Source organism: Pyxicephalus adspersus, chromosome 3 (assembly GCF_032062135.1).
Source record: "Pyxicephalus adspersus chromosome 3, UCB_Pads_2.0, whole genome shotgun sequence".
Lineage (NCBI taxonomy): Eukaryota > Metazoa > Chordata > Amphibia > Anura > Pyxicephalidae > Pyxicephalus > Pyxicephalus adspersus.
Window position 1 is genome coordinate 130,135,860 of NC_092860.1, and position 17,946 is coordinate 130,153,805.

At 37.7% G+C, this 17,946-nt stretch overlaps 1 protein-coding gene across 2 annotated transcripts in view; it reads right to left on the bottom strand.

The window, feature by feature from the left end:
• Positions 1-673: 673 nt before the first annotated feature.
• Positions 674-17,946, bottom strand: part of STIM2 (stromal interaction molecule 2) — a 58,345-nt gene continuing 41,072 nt past the window's right edge. The window contains exons 4-12 of one of the 2 annotated variants that reach the window (XM_072406354.1): positions 12,289-12,400; positions 10,767-10,882; positions 10,503-10,680; positions 10,080-10,257; positions 8,742-8,909; positions 6,773-6,873; positions 6,194-6,432; positions 4,246-4,483; positions 674-2,907 (exon numbers count right to left, since the gene is read on the bottom strand). In XM_072406354.1, the coding sequence (XP_072262455.1) occupies positions 2,433-2,907; positions 4,246-4,483; positions 6,194-6,432; positions 6,773-6,873; positions 8,742-8,909; positions 10,080-10,257; positions 10,503-10,680; positions 10,767-10,882; positions 12,289-12,400 (1,805 nt within the window). In that variant the 3' untranslated portion in view covers positions 674-2,432. The remainder of the gene's footprint in view (positions 2,908-4,245; positions 4,484-6,193; positions 6,433-6,772; positions 6,874-8,741; positions 8,910-10,079; positions 10,258-10,502; positions 10,681-10,766; positions 10,883-12,288; positions 12,401-17,946) is intronic. The other variant, XM_072406355.1, reaches the window with a different exon arrangement.

The window sequence follows — 17,946 nt, forward strand, 5'->3', positions numbered from 1 at the left end:
TTGTGGTGTTTTATAAATATGCCTGGTATTTCTATTAATATCAGAAATATGGATGTGTTAAAACCATACCTCTTCTTTAATCATGTTAACTGCCTGTTAGAATAATGGAAAGGCTTCAATACATCCTTCTGATTTAATTATTACATTGCTTGTATGGGGCCAGACAATTATGCATCAGGAATTTTAGGCGGGAAGTCAATAAGGGTAACCCCACTTATCGATACAGATTTCCTTTAAGGCAGTGTCTCTCATCCAGGGTTCTACAAGAAGTTGCTAGGGGTTCCCTAAACAAAGAGCAATTTGGAATCTCTTAGGTTGGTGACACCAATTATCTTTTTGGCTATCTGTAAGGGTGACATTCTTCCCAGGGGCCAGCAAAGTAAGAGGAAATCTTTTCACTGACCACCACAGTAATGTAGCTGTGGATATAATGAATATAGGGGGGGTTCCCTGAAGACCTGAAATTCATTTCAAGGGTTCCACCATGTAAAAATGTTGAGAGACACTGCTTTAGTGTAATCACTATTTTAAAAAAAAGTAGAATTCCAGCATTTGTCTGGGGAGAAGTTTTCGGTTTTTATCATTGCAAAGATACCAGGAGCTCAGTCCTGTTTACATAAATCATTGACCATTTTCTTTAAAAAAAAAAAAAAAAAAAAAATCACCACCCACAAACCGAATAAATTAGTTTATTGGAAAAAAATTAACATCTTGAAATGTAACAGATCTACTGATTAAGATTTGAAACAGGCAAAACAAGAGAAAATGTTGAAGTATTGGCAAAAGGGGGGTAAGACGTACAGGTCTTTAGTAGCAAAAGTATCATTAGTTTAAAAGTGGCATTGTGTTATGTTACAACATGTACAAGTCTCTTTAAGCAGAGAAACAAAACATGAGTTAGAGCAGTAAGGGCACCCACTGCAGTTATTAGTCATTTGGGCAGTGTGACAGGTTTATGGCATACAGTACATTAGCAATACCCATGGTGGCTCGAGCTATGAAAATGCATGGCGGTAACACTTTTAACAACATAAACCAGAAACGATTTTTGATTTATTTTTTTTTGTTTTTCACACCTGCATGCTAATGGAATCAGTGGGGGCAGCCCAAGATACAGTAAATGCCTTCGACTTTAACACGGCAGAAAGTTCAGCACGTCCAGTAACTCTTTCCCTGTAAACAAACCCCTGCTAAGTTAATCGCACTTACAGCACATAGTTGAGTGCTTCAACATTCCACCGGCCTGGCTTGCATATAGAATCAAGAGCATGTCCTCTTGTTATTATATAATATCTACATATATCATACAGCTTGCAGCTCTGTGAAATCACAGTGAAAGCCCTGGGAATAAAACACTATATATATATCTCTTACAGCAGGACTCAAATCTGTAACAGTAAGAAGAGAATTTACACAAGCCTCCCATACTAAAATGGATGGGTTCCTTTAGGGGAAATCACATTATTAAACTCTTACACCGGCCTGTACACACCTGCAACAAAAGTGGTTTTAAAATTCACCGTCATAGACTAAATTGTCCGATCATCGTTACCAAATAAAGCAAATGAAATTACCACGAAAGCCATGTAAATCTTAAAGAGGCTCTGACATGCTGAAAATGTTTAGATGACAGCTATGAGCAGTTGGTAATGCAAGGAAAGGGATGACAAACATGTCACTCCACTATGTCTGAGCTACAGGAACACCATTTCCACAAGGGTACATCTGTTTCCGGTAATCCCAGAACAACGCCTTATTATTGGTGTCTGTACAGTGATCAGACGGCACTGAATAACAATGGCTGACTGTATGAACAATGATCTGGAATAGTCCTGGGTATCAATGGTCGGATGGCTGGACATATTCATCTGATTTTTCTTGCAGGTGTGTACTAGACTTAGTCTACTTATAAACCCAGTTGATTTAAAATTGAAAACAGACCCTCTTATCTGTCATTTTACAAATCTTAAACTCTTTCACTTGCAAATAGCCTTTTTGTTTTCCAGTCTGGAAAAACTGTAGTGCAATTAGTTATTTAGTCCATGGTGTAAAATGTCATAGCTCTGTGGAAAGATAAGAAGATGCTCCAGTAAACAAGAGAAAGGGGATAAGTCCCAAATCAGGCTTCATTAGTCCATTTAAAGCTTGGAAGTCCAAAATGGCTTCTGAAAAAAAAACAAAATAAGAACAAAAATATAGTAACTAAAATTTTTAAAAGCTGAAATAAATAGACAAAAAGTGACTGTAAACAGATCCGCTTTCCAATAAAATTCAGTGATCGCTGGCTTGACCTTCACAGTCGGCAAAATAGTAGACAAACTTTGGAGCATCCTGTCCGCACGTCCAGTCTAGAAAACTCTGCATGGAGTTACATTCTTAAACTGTTAAAAAATGCCACCTCAATTGTCTTTTTCTCCTTCCCTTCAAGTGACCTACTTTGAGATTTTCTTCAAGAGGACCTTAATTTTAGACTGCTTTTTCTTCTCTCCGTTCTGAGAGAGCTCTGTTGGTGTGGTCTTAAGTACTGGAATCCCATGAACCTCTTGAACTGGCTTGCACTCATTCGGAGAAGTGGTAAAGGAAGGATGAGGAGGCTTGGATGCTGGTAAAATACTGGAAATCTGATGTAAGCTGCAAGATTTCTCCAGAATTCCATTGTATACTTTACTAGCGGGGCTAAACACCATACTCTGGCTTTCTGTTAAACCCACGGCATCTGGTGTGGAGGTCTTAGAAGTATCGGTTGCTAAAGCAGAGTCTGCAGATAAAGACTCCTCACAAGAGGTTTCTTCTCTTGAGATCTTTCGGAGAGGTGCGCTGACCTGCTGCACTTCCAGGCTGGAAGGAGGAGACTGCTTTCTTCCAATAGAAGAATTTAAAGAATCGCATTCAGAGCCTGTATCTTCCCTGAAACAACAAAACATTCACTGTTAGTCAGATTATCTCAAAGAAGCTGTAGACACAATTTTAAAAGCAATGAAATAACACTTAAGCAACATTTTTTAATAAGTTTAATTCAAACCATAAAGAATTAACGGTCTGAAAATCCTGATGGTTGACTGAAAACATAAAAAATACATAATCTAAAAACTAAAATATATTTCAAAGCAGAATGAATTAGACTTATTAGTAGTTATTTGTAATACCTAACTTAGCAGCACCCAAACTATTAGGAAAGGGGGCACAAAGAGCCAATCAGTTGTGCTGCATACAAAAGCGCTTGGCAGGAAGCAGCTTCAATATATGTATTTAAAGGTTTGCTTGCAGTTCCACGTCAAAATATTGCAACCAGCCAGGTATTTATTGCAGAAAGGAAAAGGGGGTGTATCTTTTGCAATAAAACATACTTACCTGCCTGATTGCACTTGTTACCTGTCAAAACTGCGGCATATGAGCAGCTCAGTGTGGGAAGCCAGGACACCTAGCACATCCAGGCTTCCCCCTGCAGCTTCCAGGACTGAATGAATTGTAGCCTGCACATGAGTTATGTCATTAAGATGGCCGAAGATTGAAACAAGGAAGAAAATGGTGAATATAGCGAAGCTCACAAGAGAATGGGGACAGGAGAGTTTCAAAAGGGTTAGTTCTGCTTTAAGGTTATAATTCATTTGACCCTTAGGCTTCCTAAAATTTCACTAAAGTAGATTACTGAAATATAGTTGGAACCATTATATTATAAATAAAGCAGATGACACTGCAAATGAAAGCTTTCCTGAGTATATAAGGAGGGCTGAAGGAAGGGGATATAGCAATACTACAAAGGAATACTAAATCAATTACTTTTAGTGGAAATAACTCATAATGTAATATTTATTAAACTGCTTTTTACAGGTTCATCCTTTTTTAAGCTACTTCAAGCTGCCCTGAGATGTTTGTTCCTCACACAACAATTACGGCTAATATTAAAGGCTGACTAACCTGAACAGATTAGAAGGAATCTAAACCTGGAGAGCTCTAAAAAAAAATTGTAATATCCAATGCTTAATATTGGTAATGTTATACAGCTGAACATCTCACATGTATCCTAGAGTTATCAGTAAAGTAAAACATGTATTTAGGTTTTTACAATGAAATGTTATTATTACATAGGCACTGTTTGGCTTGTGGTTTATGAGAAAGGCTGCTAGGAGCTACATGAAAGCTATCAGACTTGGTTGTACAGCAGAGTTCTAGATTTAATAGTGTTTTAAAAATGCAAGGTTTAATTCAGGAAAATGTAAATGATTATATATTAACACAATCTACCTTTTACGCATATTAGGGTGACTTAATTTCTCATACCACTGCTTTTCAGCTATGAAATAAATGGCATCCTCTTCCTCCTCAGTGCGGTATAGAGCAGGACAGCTTGACACAGACAGAATATCCGGATCAGGTGACTGCATGACATGCTGAGACTTGGGGGAAGGTGGAATAACATTACGTCGAGGACGACACATGCTGCTGCTGCGTGCCAATGTTCCATGAGTCTTTATAATAGAACCTTTAGAAACAGGAGAAGAATTGTAAGCACAAGCACACAACTTCCATGCCAGTAAAAACAAGAACAGAGATTCTTAAAGAGAATCTGTCACAATCTGGGTGAATTGTCACAGATTGAAGACAGCAATGTTGGATTCATTGGCAGTATGGTATGTGATAGATGGTAAAACTGGAACTATTAAGATTGCTGTGGGTGACATCGCTTCCCTATTAATAGTCTGTGACCCATAAGGCAAAGGCTTCTCATTGCTTTGTGACAAATTTAATTTAACAAAAATTTTATATTTAACAAACAAAATATCAAACGTTTGACATATGAATCCATGCTGGGGATATTTTAGTTATGCCTACCAATGTTTGGATATTTGGCCTGTCTTTTGCAGTTTGATTGAGCTGACACTAGGTGGTGCTGCTTACAAGTGAAATCTGTAGCCATGTTTACAAGGAAAGAGGAAGTGTCATAAGGAATGTACACCAGAATGAATTCATTCCTTAGCACTTTGGTGTCTTCCGGCATTAAACGCATACTGCGAGATCAAATATAGATCACACTTGTGTGTGTTGGTGTACTTTCCCGAAATCCTGTATGCTGCAGTTCAGTTTAATAATTTGTATTACACGTAGGCACCATGCATAATTGTTTTATTATGATTGCAGAGATCCTTTTTCCAGGGCTGCAAGTTTCAAAATAAGAAGCAACCAGCATGATTATGTGACCTAAATTAAAGAGGTGATTTTATAATCATTCTTATTTAATGGCATAAGATAAAACTGAACATATATATATATATATATATATATATATATATATATATATATATATATATTATGCCCTCTCACTTATATTCTACCTGATGGAAAAGGAAATACAAGGAGAGACACTCCCTGTGTGCATACAATAGCACAAAAACTGCAAGAATAGAGCCTGTAGAACAGGTGTTAGAAGGGACCTCTGACGTCTTCTTGTATGTGAATTCAGTGTAAACTGAGCGGTATATACTCTTTTCTCTGCTCCTTTATTCTTTTCGGCCTTGGAAGTAAATAAAACAAGGTATAAGTAGCACGGGACTCCCACATCCTCCTTTAACAGAACTGCTTCCTAATGGTTGGATGTTAAAGCGCCGGACACTGTCCTTAGAGAGGAGGGGAACCCAAGACATGGGAAAGCACCATGGGGCTCATATATAACAGAGGGGATACGGCTATCTGTTCTCCATTAGGAACTACTTAGCTATGAATGCCGTCCATCATCTGATTCATAAAAAAAAAGACAAAGCTTTATGGAGTCCCATGTATAGAGGAGAGGAGATCAAGTTGCTTTCACAGGTCAAATGACTAGGGTCTCTTTTTTTATTTTTTCTTTAAACAGCATTTGTATTTCCCTTCTGTTTCTTTCCACTGGCTTCAGATTCCTGCAGCTACAATGCTGCATTTTAAATGAGCCTCCAAGTCTTACACAGGGCTTCCTTTCTTAAGCTAAATGGACCCAGTAGGGGAGGGAAAGGAAGCACAGTAAATGAAGCCTGGCAAGTAAACTTAGTATTGGTAATATTGGTAAAGCACAGATACACTTTAAGGAAACCGATTAAAGATATAAGTTGTTTGTTCAGTAGTGTTAGGTAGATCTAAACCCCAAACTTTTATACCTATTAAAAAGGAATATTTAAAAAGTAAACTCTAATTTGGCAGAAATGTCTAGAGATTTACATACCATGGAATTGGGAAATGATTGGAGGTGTATCTTCATCTAAATCATCCACCCCACCGGCAATCGGGTAAGGAGGTATTGAGACTCTGGGCATAACCACCCAGCTGTGGTCAGAGTACAGAGTGGATGTTAGGTTTGCAACACCGGAATTGTGGACTATTTGAAAGCCACAGATCTTCTCAATCTGCTGCCATCGATAAAGGCGCTCTCGTAGGCATGTCGTTAATTCGGACAGTGCTTTTCTGTGGAATAAAATATAAAAGTGCACAAGTGAGCTCTAATATATCCAACAGTTCATTAAAAACAAGGTAAGTAAAAGAACAACTCTATGGGATGTATTATGTTTGATGGTTTAACATAATACTCAAAAAACCATACACCTTCAAGATGCAAGGTAGGGGAGTAGTGTCATAAGTGACCAGCAGAAATAACAGGAAATCGGATTTCACTGCAATGGTGTAGCAAACATCGACCACCAACATTTCTTTTCTGTTCAAGAGTAAATGCTGATAATAGGCAAAAGGCATTGAGAGCAAACACCTAGCACATAAATATTTGTGTGTGGTTGTGGCATGTACTTACTTTGCTTCAAGAATTTTATGGTCCACCTCATCCAGAGATGAGCTGTGTGCAACGTGCAATGTTCCAAAAACTGTGCTTCTCTTCTTCTTAATTTTTTCTGCCTAGAACAAATAAATGAAAAGCGATGGAACTAAAATGCTAATTCACCTCAGGATCGTGATGAGGAACTAATGAAGTTGCAGCTAATAAATGTCTGATAGAACTTTTCATAAAGCTATTTTGTTACAGCAAAGAAAGTATTTTTATAATGATTACATAAAAGGTATTCATTGATCAAAGAAAAAAGGAAAAAAATAGAAAACTATTTATATACTGTTTTCACAAAGCAGGAAGACTCAAGTTATATCTTTGCAGTTTTTAGAGCCAAATTATTTCCTGTTTAGGTCAGCTCAATAAAGTCTAAGTACACTAAGACATTATGAGTACAAAGTCTTACAGTGTGTAATCTGAAGGCCGCAGACTAAAGCTGGGTACATACGTGCAATAATTGTCCTTGGAAAGAATCTTTCACGATCCTTTCCAGCGACTAAGAACTGCACGATGCATGAACGAGTGTTGTACATACAGCATTGTTCTGCTCTATGAAGAGGGGAGATGGAGAACGACGGAGCAGCACCCTGCTGCGTGCTCTCCCCTTTTGTTTCCATTACAATTGTCTGCCGTCCATCTTTTGTGGATCCACCAGGACTGTTGTTTGGACGATGGACCCTGTACACACGTCAGATTCTCGTCTGATATTGTCCCTGAGACGATTATTGGATGAGATGCATTGCATTACAAAGAATAGGACATTTGCTCTAAGTGTGAAAGCAGAGGTCTCCCTGAAGAGGTCCAACACATGCCGTGCTAAATCCGAGCTAGAGCTCTCCAACAGTACAAGCTATATAGGTCTTATTTCTTTGCAAAAAGGTGGCAAGATAGAGAAACTGGGCTGTTGGTTCTTTCTAAAGATAAACTGTAAAACTCTACACACTTATGTTTTGATACACAGAGAATGTAAAGGGGTTAGATGGGTTTTAAAGCTGACACTTAAATATAGCTCGTGATTAGAGAATCATGCTAAAATAAAGGATTCTCCTGGCCTCCCCCTGTCCTGGCCATGCAAACAGAACAGAGGGATTAGATGAAAAGTTTAAAGGGGACCCATCATAAGAGGAGAATGGGGACTGTAAACATTTTCTAAAAACTATATGTTTTATCTAAAACAGGTTCAGATGATACTGAGAGATATTCAAAGCTAAAGGGCTGAACAAACTTGAGGGACATGTAGAATTGTGAGGGTAGAGACTTGTCTGACCTGTTTAATAATGACACACAATTTCAAACATTACATACCATGCATACTAAGGGGCCTATTTATAAAGAGGCGAACCCGACTTTTTACATGGTGGAGGATCAATTATTGCTATTGATCCACATGAACCTAGAAGAATATTCACCAGAGAATGTTATCGTGAATATCAGAGTCACTGCTTAATAAATAAAGCCCTAAACTTGTATTACCTACATATCATCTGTACACCCAAAGAAACTCAGTCTGTATGATGGGAATGCTCTGAATCACAGAGGACTACAAACAAAACTACCAGCTGCAAGCTCCATGTGGTCTTAAAGGAATTTCAACAAAACAAACATTAGGGAGGGAAAGCTCCAGCCAAGAGGCTAAATTTTAGATGAATATATGTAAACTTATACATACATATCAAAAATATTTGTAATGTTGTTCAGATGTCTGTCTGCTCCCTACACTATGGTTAACATTATTTTTTTCATTTAAATCTTTATTAAATATGAGTACTTAGACAGGACGTTCCTCACAAGAGAACTTTTATTTCATGTTTAACCATTACATTCAGTTTCAGAATACTACTACATTAGAGCAGCACAAGTAATTTCAGATTTTTATATATATAACAAAGTCAGTAACATTACAAAAACTTTAGTGCAAGAATAGAGTAGCATGCACTACCTCCTCCTTAGCAATGGCAAGCTGCATTTCTGCATTCTGTTTCTTGATGTTGTAATATTGGACTTCCACCTCGTGCGTCAACTGCAGCCACTTCTGCAGAGCATCAGGGACAGACCAGTTACTTCTCAGCTCAAATTCCTTCTCTGCCTTTTTTAGAGCCATCCGAACCTACAAAACGAATCAAAAATGCTTCAAAAGAGAAATTCCAAGCAATGACTTCAATTAGAAAAGTTGACTAATTTTATCAAGGAAATAGAGCACAATTTACAGAAGTTCTGAGTAATTTACAGCAGCTTAAAAATGTTCCTGAGAGTAGGAGCTGTGTAACCGCTCTATAACTTTCTTGGTGACCGGTAGTACCAATTACACTTAAGACTGAACCTCTAGTGTGGCTATGAGAAATGTTATTTTATTTAGTCTGGCTTTCTTAATGTGTGTGTTAGCAAAATTAATTTCTGGATTACAACCATGTGTTCTCAGATTTCAAGACAACATGCAATAAAACAGGTTTTGGGGAACAGCAGCAGCACCAGGGTAAATAGTTTAGGATAAGATTCTATGCTTTTACAGTTTTCAAACCTATACAAGTCTTTAAAAGTGCAATATGTTCAGTAAAAGCTTAGGTAAGGACAGCTACAGAAACACAAGCCTAAAGCTTATCTAAACCCAGGAACAAAATAAGAATATACTGCAGCTTATTAGTACTTAAATGTCGTGGCTGCATTCATTTTTTTTTCCCGGATTGCTTTCCATTATGTTCACCTTGTCTTAGGATAAAATATTTATTCCTGTATAGCATATACTGAAAAATTGTCACCCTAAAGAAATTAGTTAAAAACTGACCCTACCCTTCATTTTGTCACTATAGCATGGGGGGTGAGGTGTTCTGTACTTTAGATAGAAATTAGCAGGGCTGGCAATGATGCAGCAGAGGCAATGGATTTCTGCATGGTCAGAGTATTTATAGTGCAACTATTATTATAAATAATGTAATCTGCTAATCTGCTAAAAATACCCTTACATGAAGAATCAAAAAAATAACACTGTACTTTTAGATTGTAAGCTCTTCTGAGTAGGGTCCTGTCCTCCTGTTTTATCGTTTGTATCCGTCATTTGCAACCCCTATTTAATGTACAGCACCATCTAATATGTTGGAGCCATATACTGTTTATTATTATTGATAATACATTTCATGGTCCCAAGGATACCTAGGGAAATTCTTGCTTAGTTTGCAATAAAAGCGCAAGGAAATGCATATTTTAAAACAAGTAATTTCTTGTTTTGTGTTTATAGATGTGTTCATGCATGCAACCTCTATTGTTGTGTATGTAAATTTACCTGAACTAGCTCCTCTTCTGCATACTTCAGTCTACTCAGTTCACATTCTGCACCCTCACGCAGTTCTCTCAATCTTTGGGCTTCTCGTTTTGCATCACTAATCTCATCCATTAGTTTGCGTTCAAGGTTTTGTTTTTCTACAGCAACAGTTCTGTTCTCCTCCTGAGCTTTGTCAAGCCTTAAAAAAAGAAGTTTGTTTGGAAACAAGTAAGATCATACCAGTAAACAACCAAATTCCTAACTACTAAAACCATGTTCATTATGAAGAGCAAAAATATTGGACAAAGTGTACCTAAATTTCTAAGTCCATTTAAAAGTAGAAGTAACATGCTCAGTGTATGCAATTCAGAAGTTCTAGAATTGATCATCTTGAAATAACACAATGAATATAAATCCAAAAGGTGTATATTTAGGCTATCCTACCTTTCCTGTAGCTCAAGAAGGCTCATTTCAGCTTTCTGCAGACCCTCTAAATCTTTCATCATCTGTGCTATATGCTCCTTAGATGTCTTATTCTGAGTGTAGGCAAACCAGCAGCCTCCAACACCAATAACAATTGATATGGTCAGCACAAAATCTTTCACCCAGTTATGAGGAGGTCCTGTAAATAATAAATTTGACAAATACATCAGACAAAGGATACTAAACACAACTCTGTTACTTTAAAGAGTTTGTTAATTTACTAACTTGTCAAAGGTCCAAACAACACCACATCCAAAGCTTTAAGATGGAGTTTTTGCCTGTGGCTTCGATCAATGATTTTCAGATGTGATATCATAAACAGAGGCTCATTCACAGCTATTCTGTATTTGAGAGAAGATAAAATACTTTAACTGTTATTATTGAAACATAGAAAAAATAAATTATAAACAGACATACATGATAAATATAAGGTTCACAAAGTTGACCCTTTGAAAGTGGAATAGGGGAATAGGAGTTTGGTTGTGTTGGATATGTTGGCCAGTTGTTATTGTTTCTCCAAGCTAATCCGGTCTTGAATTTCTCTTGGAAAATGCTGGAACCTTATCACCATATTGAATCTAAGACCAAAGGATTCAATAAAAAGCTCTGGTTTTCTGCCATATGAAAAGTAAATCTATAGCCTGGATGAGAGAAGATCAGCTGGACCAAGGAAAGTTCCAAGAAGGCCAATGCTGAAGAAAAACCCATAATCTCCGGATTTAGTTTGAACAATGAAATGTGTGAAAAATGCTCCCCAGTCAGATTAGATCAAAGCATAACTTTTGGTACAGCACAAAACCAGTAGCTCTACTCTGAGTGTCCCATCCCCTTGGTAAAGCATCAGAATGTGCAGATACCTAGAAAGGAAGTACCTGGAAACTAGTCAGGGTTTGGTGCAATATAGCTGGAACTAGTTCTAAAAGAAATTATGACTATGAACCTGAAAAGAAAGCTATACAGAAATGTTTTTCTTTACTATCAACCTAAATGGTGAAGAGTGGGGTAGCCAAAATGCAAAACCTAATCTAATATATAATCTGAGGAAAAACCTGCTGAGGAAAATAACTGCTCATCAACAGATCTTATACACAGTTCTTGGCCAGCAATCTGGACGAAAACAGTGGCAGCATGTCAGCAAGTTACAGCATCCAGATGTAAAAAGTAGATGGAGTCCTACCCCTAGGCCAGCAGCTGAAATTGCTGTCAAAGTAGTTTCATGGAGTAATGATTCTGAGGTTCAACAAACTTGTGTCACAGAACATTTTGTATCCAAAAGTATTTTGTGCCATTTAAATTTAAAATTTGACATTTGTTTTGTTTCATACACACCACAAAATGTGAGAAAGTTAATTAGTGTGAAGACGTAATTCTAGCTACAACTCTTTGTGACAGTTCATTGTTTTCTCCTAAACCTACTCTTTCCGGAACTGCTTTTTCAGTGTTAATCTACATGCAGTATAAAAGGCTAGTAAATGTGCACTCTAAATACGGGGAATCCACAGAGGAGCCACCTGGCTCCACCAAAGCATTTCTCTATGGATACTGCTTGTCTGTACACAGGCGGGTAGGGTGGGGTGATGACTTAAACAATGGTGTAGTTTTCCTTTAAAATATACATTAAATTCATTCAGGCTGTGCTGTATTCTGTGAAGAATAAAGTGAGCATGCAACTTCCAGTGCAGGTCAAATATTCTACAAAGAGATTTTGGCCAACATCTTTTTTCATGAACAGACCAATGAAGCGAACCTTGGCAGAGTTGTTCCTTTGACCGAGTTGTCGCGGAAATTCTTCTCATACTGTGGGAGCTCTACGAACTCATGCAACCACCGCAGCGTTTCCTCTTCTGTCCAGTTATGAACTAGAAGACACAACAATATGATTTATAAATAAAGGGATTCTTTCAGGACTGTCATACTTCTTTAGTCATTCGCCACTAATCTCTCACACCTGTAAAACCATTATGGACCACAGAAAATATACTCCTTGTCACAAGCCAAAAGAAAAAAAAAACACACAAAATTTAGCAAGGGTATGTATTTTTTCTTGGTTGATCAGTGTTTGAAAACAGCCTGCTCTACTAGAGAAGAAATCAAGAAATCAACGATTTATTTTTTTAAGGCAATATATATATATATATATATATATATATATATATATATATACACATACATACACACACACATACATATACACACACACACACACACACACCAGTAAAGAAGTTTATCCAATACAAGAAGTTTATCCAATACAAAATCAATACCTGTGAAATGTAAATGAGGACACCAAGTGCCTATGTAGAACCCAGAATGTGAGAGAGGAGCATGCTGACTGCCAAGGGAAATTATGTAAAAAGCCTTTTGCTTTCCCCTAGAGAAAAATGAGAATGTCATCCTTGGTTTGCATGGGGTAGGCAGACTAAAAGGTTTTTCTTTTTTTGCCCACCACCGGACAAATCATTTTTGGCTTAACTGAACATGGGCAAGTTAACGTCTCTTGATCAGCAAACAGTCTTACATTACTCCATACAACTGTGTTCAGAGGTTTTTTTAGCCAAAAAACTCCACAAACTCTGTCTGTGGATAAAGAGTGATGGTTGTCCAATCCTTCAGGCTCAGTACAACTTAAAGTGGAAACTAGGTCCCACTTTTACCATGGGTGATTCGGGCAGGTTGCTATTGCAGAAGGGACAGGTGATATGCTTCTGCAATAACTGCTTTTACCTGTGTGTTCTCTCCCCCAGCTGTCAGATTTTGCTGAGCTGTGCATGTGTGTAGCACTGGTTGCCCGGGTAAGCAATACTGGTTTGCCTTCCATGTGCCAGGAATGAACTCCCATAAGTCTGCACTGGAGTTACATCATCCCGACACGGCCAATCAAGATGGGGAGGATCATGTTTGGGAAGTAAAGAACAAGATGGTGGCGACCCCCGATGGAATGGGGATAGGCGAGTAATAATGGGTTTACTTCCACTTTAAACATGAAAATTGTAATACACCTGAAGGACAATTACACAAGATGCAAACATGACAACCGGATTATTTAAAGCTGCAATTTCACTTACAAATTTCTCTCAGTGAAGACATTTGAATGTCTGCGCTGCTAAAGAGAATGTGTGTGAGAAACTACACATGCCCTTCTCTTATCCTTCATCTAAAGGAAAGTTTGTAGGATTTCAGTCTGTTAACAGGAAACTAAAAGCCATAAGAGGTCAGGGCTGTGAATAGGTGCACACAACAAGCTTTTTTTTTTAATTTGTAAAGCTCAGTTTCAAAAGGAACACTTTACACTAATCAACATGACTGTTCTAAGATATTTCCTTGCTGATTTGAGGTTTTATTGTTCCTAAAACAAACAAAAAAAGTATACAACATAGGAGGAGGGGGAAAGAGCAGCATTCAGATGTGGCACCTCACTCGTTCCCATTTTTCTCATTCTTTTTAAAACAAAATCTCTGCTTTATTATAAAAATAAAAAATCAGCATGTACAGAACACAAACGCACAACAGGCTGCGACTTGCATGATTAAGCTGGTGAATAATGCGCCAGTAAAACATTCTTATGACTAAACGCTAGCAAAGTCTGTTAACTAAAATGAATATACTAAGCACCATATTCAATAGGTTTATGCCGCTTGTGCCTGCGGTTATCCAGTAAATACATACTAAAAACATTAATGATCAATATCAAGAATTCCGGGCACGCCACAAACTAGTGTATGTTGTCAGTGGCTTGGAAATTGCAGCATGCAGACTTTCTTCAGTGGTTTTTAGAAGTGTTGTTAATATGTGATTATGCATGAAAACCAGCCACAACAATGGAAATAGTCCCAGGGATCAGACTTCCAAAATAATATAATAAATGTGTGACTATGCCACCCACAATACTGCGTATGCATCATTAGACAAGCTTTCTGGCTAAAATGTTATCTTTACTATTAAACAAAACTTGGCACAAATTGATCTGTAGCAATATTAGAATATTAGTATAATTGTATACACCATTTAGGGGAGGTTCAGACTTGTGGTAAAGTTGCAATGTTTTCTACGTCCTAACGAGAAACCTCGGCCTCTTGGGAGATTCTACATGGTAGAATTTCCCTGCAGCAACTCTATAGGAGTCAAAAGGAGTTGAATGGAGCATATAACTGTTTTGTGAAGAACCAGTGCAGGTGTTCAATCAGCTAGGACAGGGTGTAAACTCACTTTTAAGCTGGATTCATGCTATTTAGGTTCAGCAAAGTGTGCTGGTGAGCTGTGGTACAGTTTGTTCATTTTGAGCACCAACAAGCATGTGTTAAAAACCATCAAGGAACGTTTTATGTGCACTTGTTTCATACACTCATTTAAGAAAGCCTAAATACTCATTTAATGCTTCTAAGCTGGTGTAGAATGGACCATTACTAAAGTGTGCAGAAATGTGTTTTCAAAGTAGAGATGACTTCTATCAAAATTAAGATTAAGCCCCATCTATCATTTACCAGTGAAATAGCAGAAGTTCTAGCACGGAGTAGGCAGGACTTAATCATGTCTTGGAGGGAAACAGAGGGCATATTCATATTTTGGTTTTACAAGAATTAGTTTAATGATGAAGGCACTTCTACTTTAAAAAGTTGTTACCTGAAAACTATTTAGGCAAGGCTCATTTCACTTTGGGCACATTCCCCTATATGTGTTGTGTGAACATGCATGTATTTTCATGCTTTAAGCAGCCTAATAACTTGCATGTGCTGATCCACACCTAAGTGCTCAAAAGACTGTCCATGGATCAATTTTGGATCCACATGCTACACTTTGCTGCAACACAAGTGCGCCAAAAAGTTGCATTATGGTTTCAAAAAAAATTAACGGCTTGGCATTGCACAAATGATCATGCATGTGTGAATGTTTCCCCATCACAAATGTCCCTTCATGTTTTAAACAACCTGTGCCCATCCAATGGCAAACTGATTAAGTGAAAGGGTTAAAACACAAATCACCAACACCATCAGGAATGTGAAGTGTAAAGAACTAACATGCAAACCTGAATGACTACAGAGAGCCTGGTCCATATAAGGAATAAAAGTTCTTCTGCTATTTGGTGAAATCAGTGAATAGTAAAGTGTCTGCAAGTACCATTCATCCGCAGAGGAGTCAGATAAAACTAAACGTTTAAACTGTCACCTTTCAGGGCCATGGGAAGGAAAAATGATTAATCACATTCACATATTTCCATCAACAACAAAGCTCCAGAAATAGAATTTTCTAATGCTGCCTATTTATTTTATTAGATGAAAGGCTAAGCAGGTCTGATTTATGGAACTCCAACAAGGGAAAGTCTGAACTGTTACCCACAGCAACCAATATAAAAAAAGAAGAAATTACACTAAAGATCTGACACAGGAACAAGCCTGCGCATAGCGCCTGTACGTGTTATCCTCCTCTTATTACTCTGTAATAAACTATTTTTACTGCATATAGTCCAGATCCCTCTTTTTGTATTCAACATGCAGCAATCTGTGCAAGTCGGCATTTTGGGTCCTGGCACTATGAAAGCCACAATTACCAGCTTTAGCACACTTGCAGAGTTTCCTGCATTTCAGGAAAAGTTCAGTTCACTGAATGATTTAAAGAAGAAATAAACCTTCCAAAATACAGACTGTGATCAGGCAGGTAATTTATTTCAGAACTGGCAGATAATAAAATAAACATACCTGCATGATCCCATTTTTTAATTCACACACCTGTCCCCCATCTGTCGCCGTCACGTTCATCCAGTCCTCAGTATACGTGCGGGGGTTCATTTAACCCTGGCAACCCTGAGATTGAATGGACATCACTTGTCCCTTTGCAGTAAGAATATTTCTTGTATATTACCTTACAAAGACTGGCAAAAGATGATCTTAAGGCTGCCTATATTCACAACACTACAATAAAAAAATATATCACGGACCCAGCTAGCTGCTTCAGCAACACCCTGGTTTACTTTGCTGGATATACACCTGCTAGGAAATGGTTAGAGCCTTGGTCACAATGTTATTGCTGTAACCTTACTGAAGTGGTGAGGGGTTTTTCCATGGGGGCAACAGATTAACACATTTTGAGTGGGGAAAGTTTACAACATGTGACAGTGTTTTTATTTTGTTCTCCCTTCCTTTCCAAGTGATGACCGATTTCCTTATTTAATGCCAGGAGCAATAGACAAGTAAACCACACAGCAGGCATGGAAACTATTGTAGGAATGGTGTAATCTAAAAGAGCACAAATATAATTACAGTATTATAATATGCAGCAATCTCTACAGACTGCACTTAAGGCTAATATTTATATGTCAACACAGCAGCATAATTGCTGCACATTTGGGAGCAAACGTGATGTGGCTTCTACTCTACACAATCATCTGAAAAGGTGACGGCCATCTCTGATAATAACATCTGTCATTATGGGGCTGGACATTCTGAAATGCAAATACACCAACTCACGTAAGACAAACATAGCAGTTATACAGCAAATACCTTCTAGAAGAACTCTAACAATAAAAGCTTGGAATATTAAAATGATATAGTCGTCTTCCCAATACGAGGCTGCTTACACACTGGCATATGACTTCATTCACATGAATACCGGTGTATCGCTCCAACTTCCCCGCATACAGGAAACGTCATTCGACATGAGAATTCTACCGACCCAACTGCGCTTCTACACCCTACCAGCTAAACCCATTCCCTTATCATTGCTGTGATAGTGGTAGTCCAATTATCATTACTTTGATAGTGTAGACCAATGTATTTGAATTGTAGGAAGGAAATCAATGTGGCCCAGTAAGGGGAGTCATCAATTGTAACGCAAATGTAAATTCTGAATTCTTAGTTGTTACCACAAATATTGAATCCCCTAATATAGATACATTCTTTAGATTTTCTCTCATTCTCTTTTAAGTTTATGCGACAGGATGTGAAGGGACAAAGTCTTTTTTTAAAAATGGCCATTTTACCCACTCTATTTAAAATGCAAAAATTGCAATTGGAAAGTCATATTGTCCAATATCTTCACTATAAAATTTCCTTTTTTTGCAGCTAGAAAAGCTGTAGTTTTTTTTTGTACACCCCAAATATCCAAAGCCAGTCAATTAGCCTTTCACAAATTAGCTCAATTTCATAAATTATACCACAGATGCTGAAAACATTTCCAGCCATGCAACTTTCACAGAGTAGAGAAGGCCATTAGTCAGGGACAAATATGACATTAGAAAATCTCATTAACTACTCCTCCACATGAGATTGTTTGTGTCCACCAACAATACAAACCAAGAAAATGTTGGTAATTAAACCCCATGTCTATTGTGATCTATTAGATTTTAATGAGATCACTCAGCTTACAGCTTGAATTCTTTGCAGCTATACAGCTCAGTAGTAAAGCCATCTTT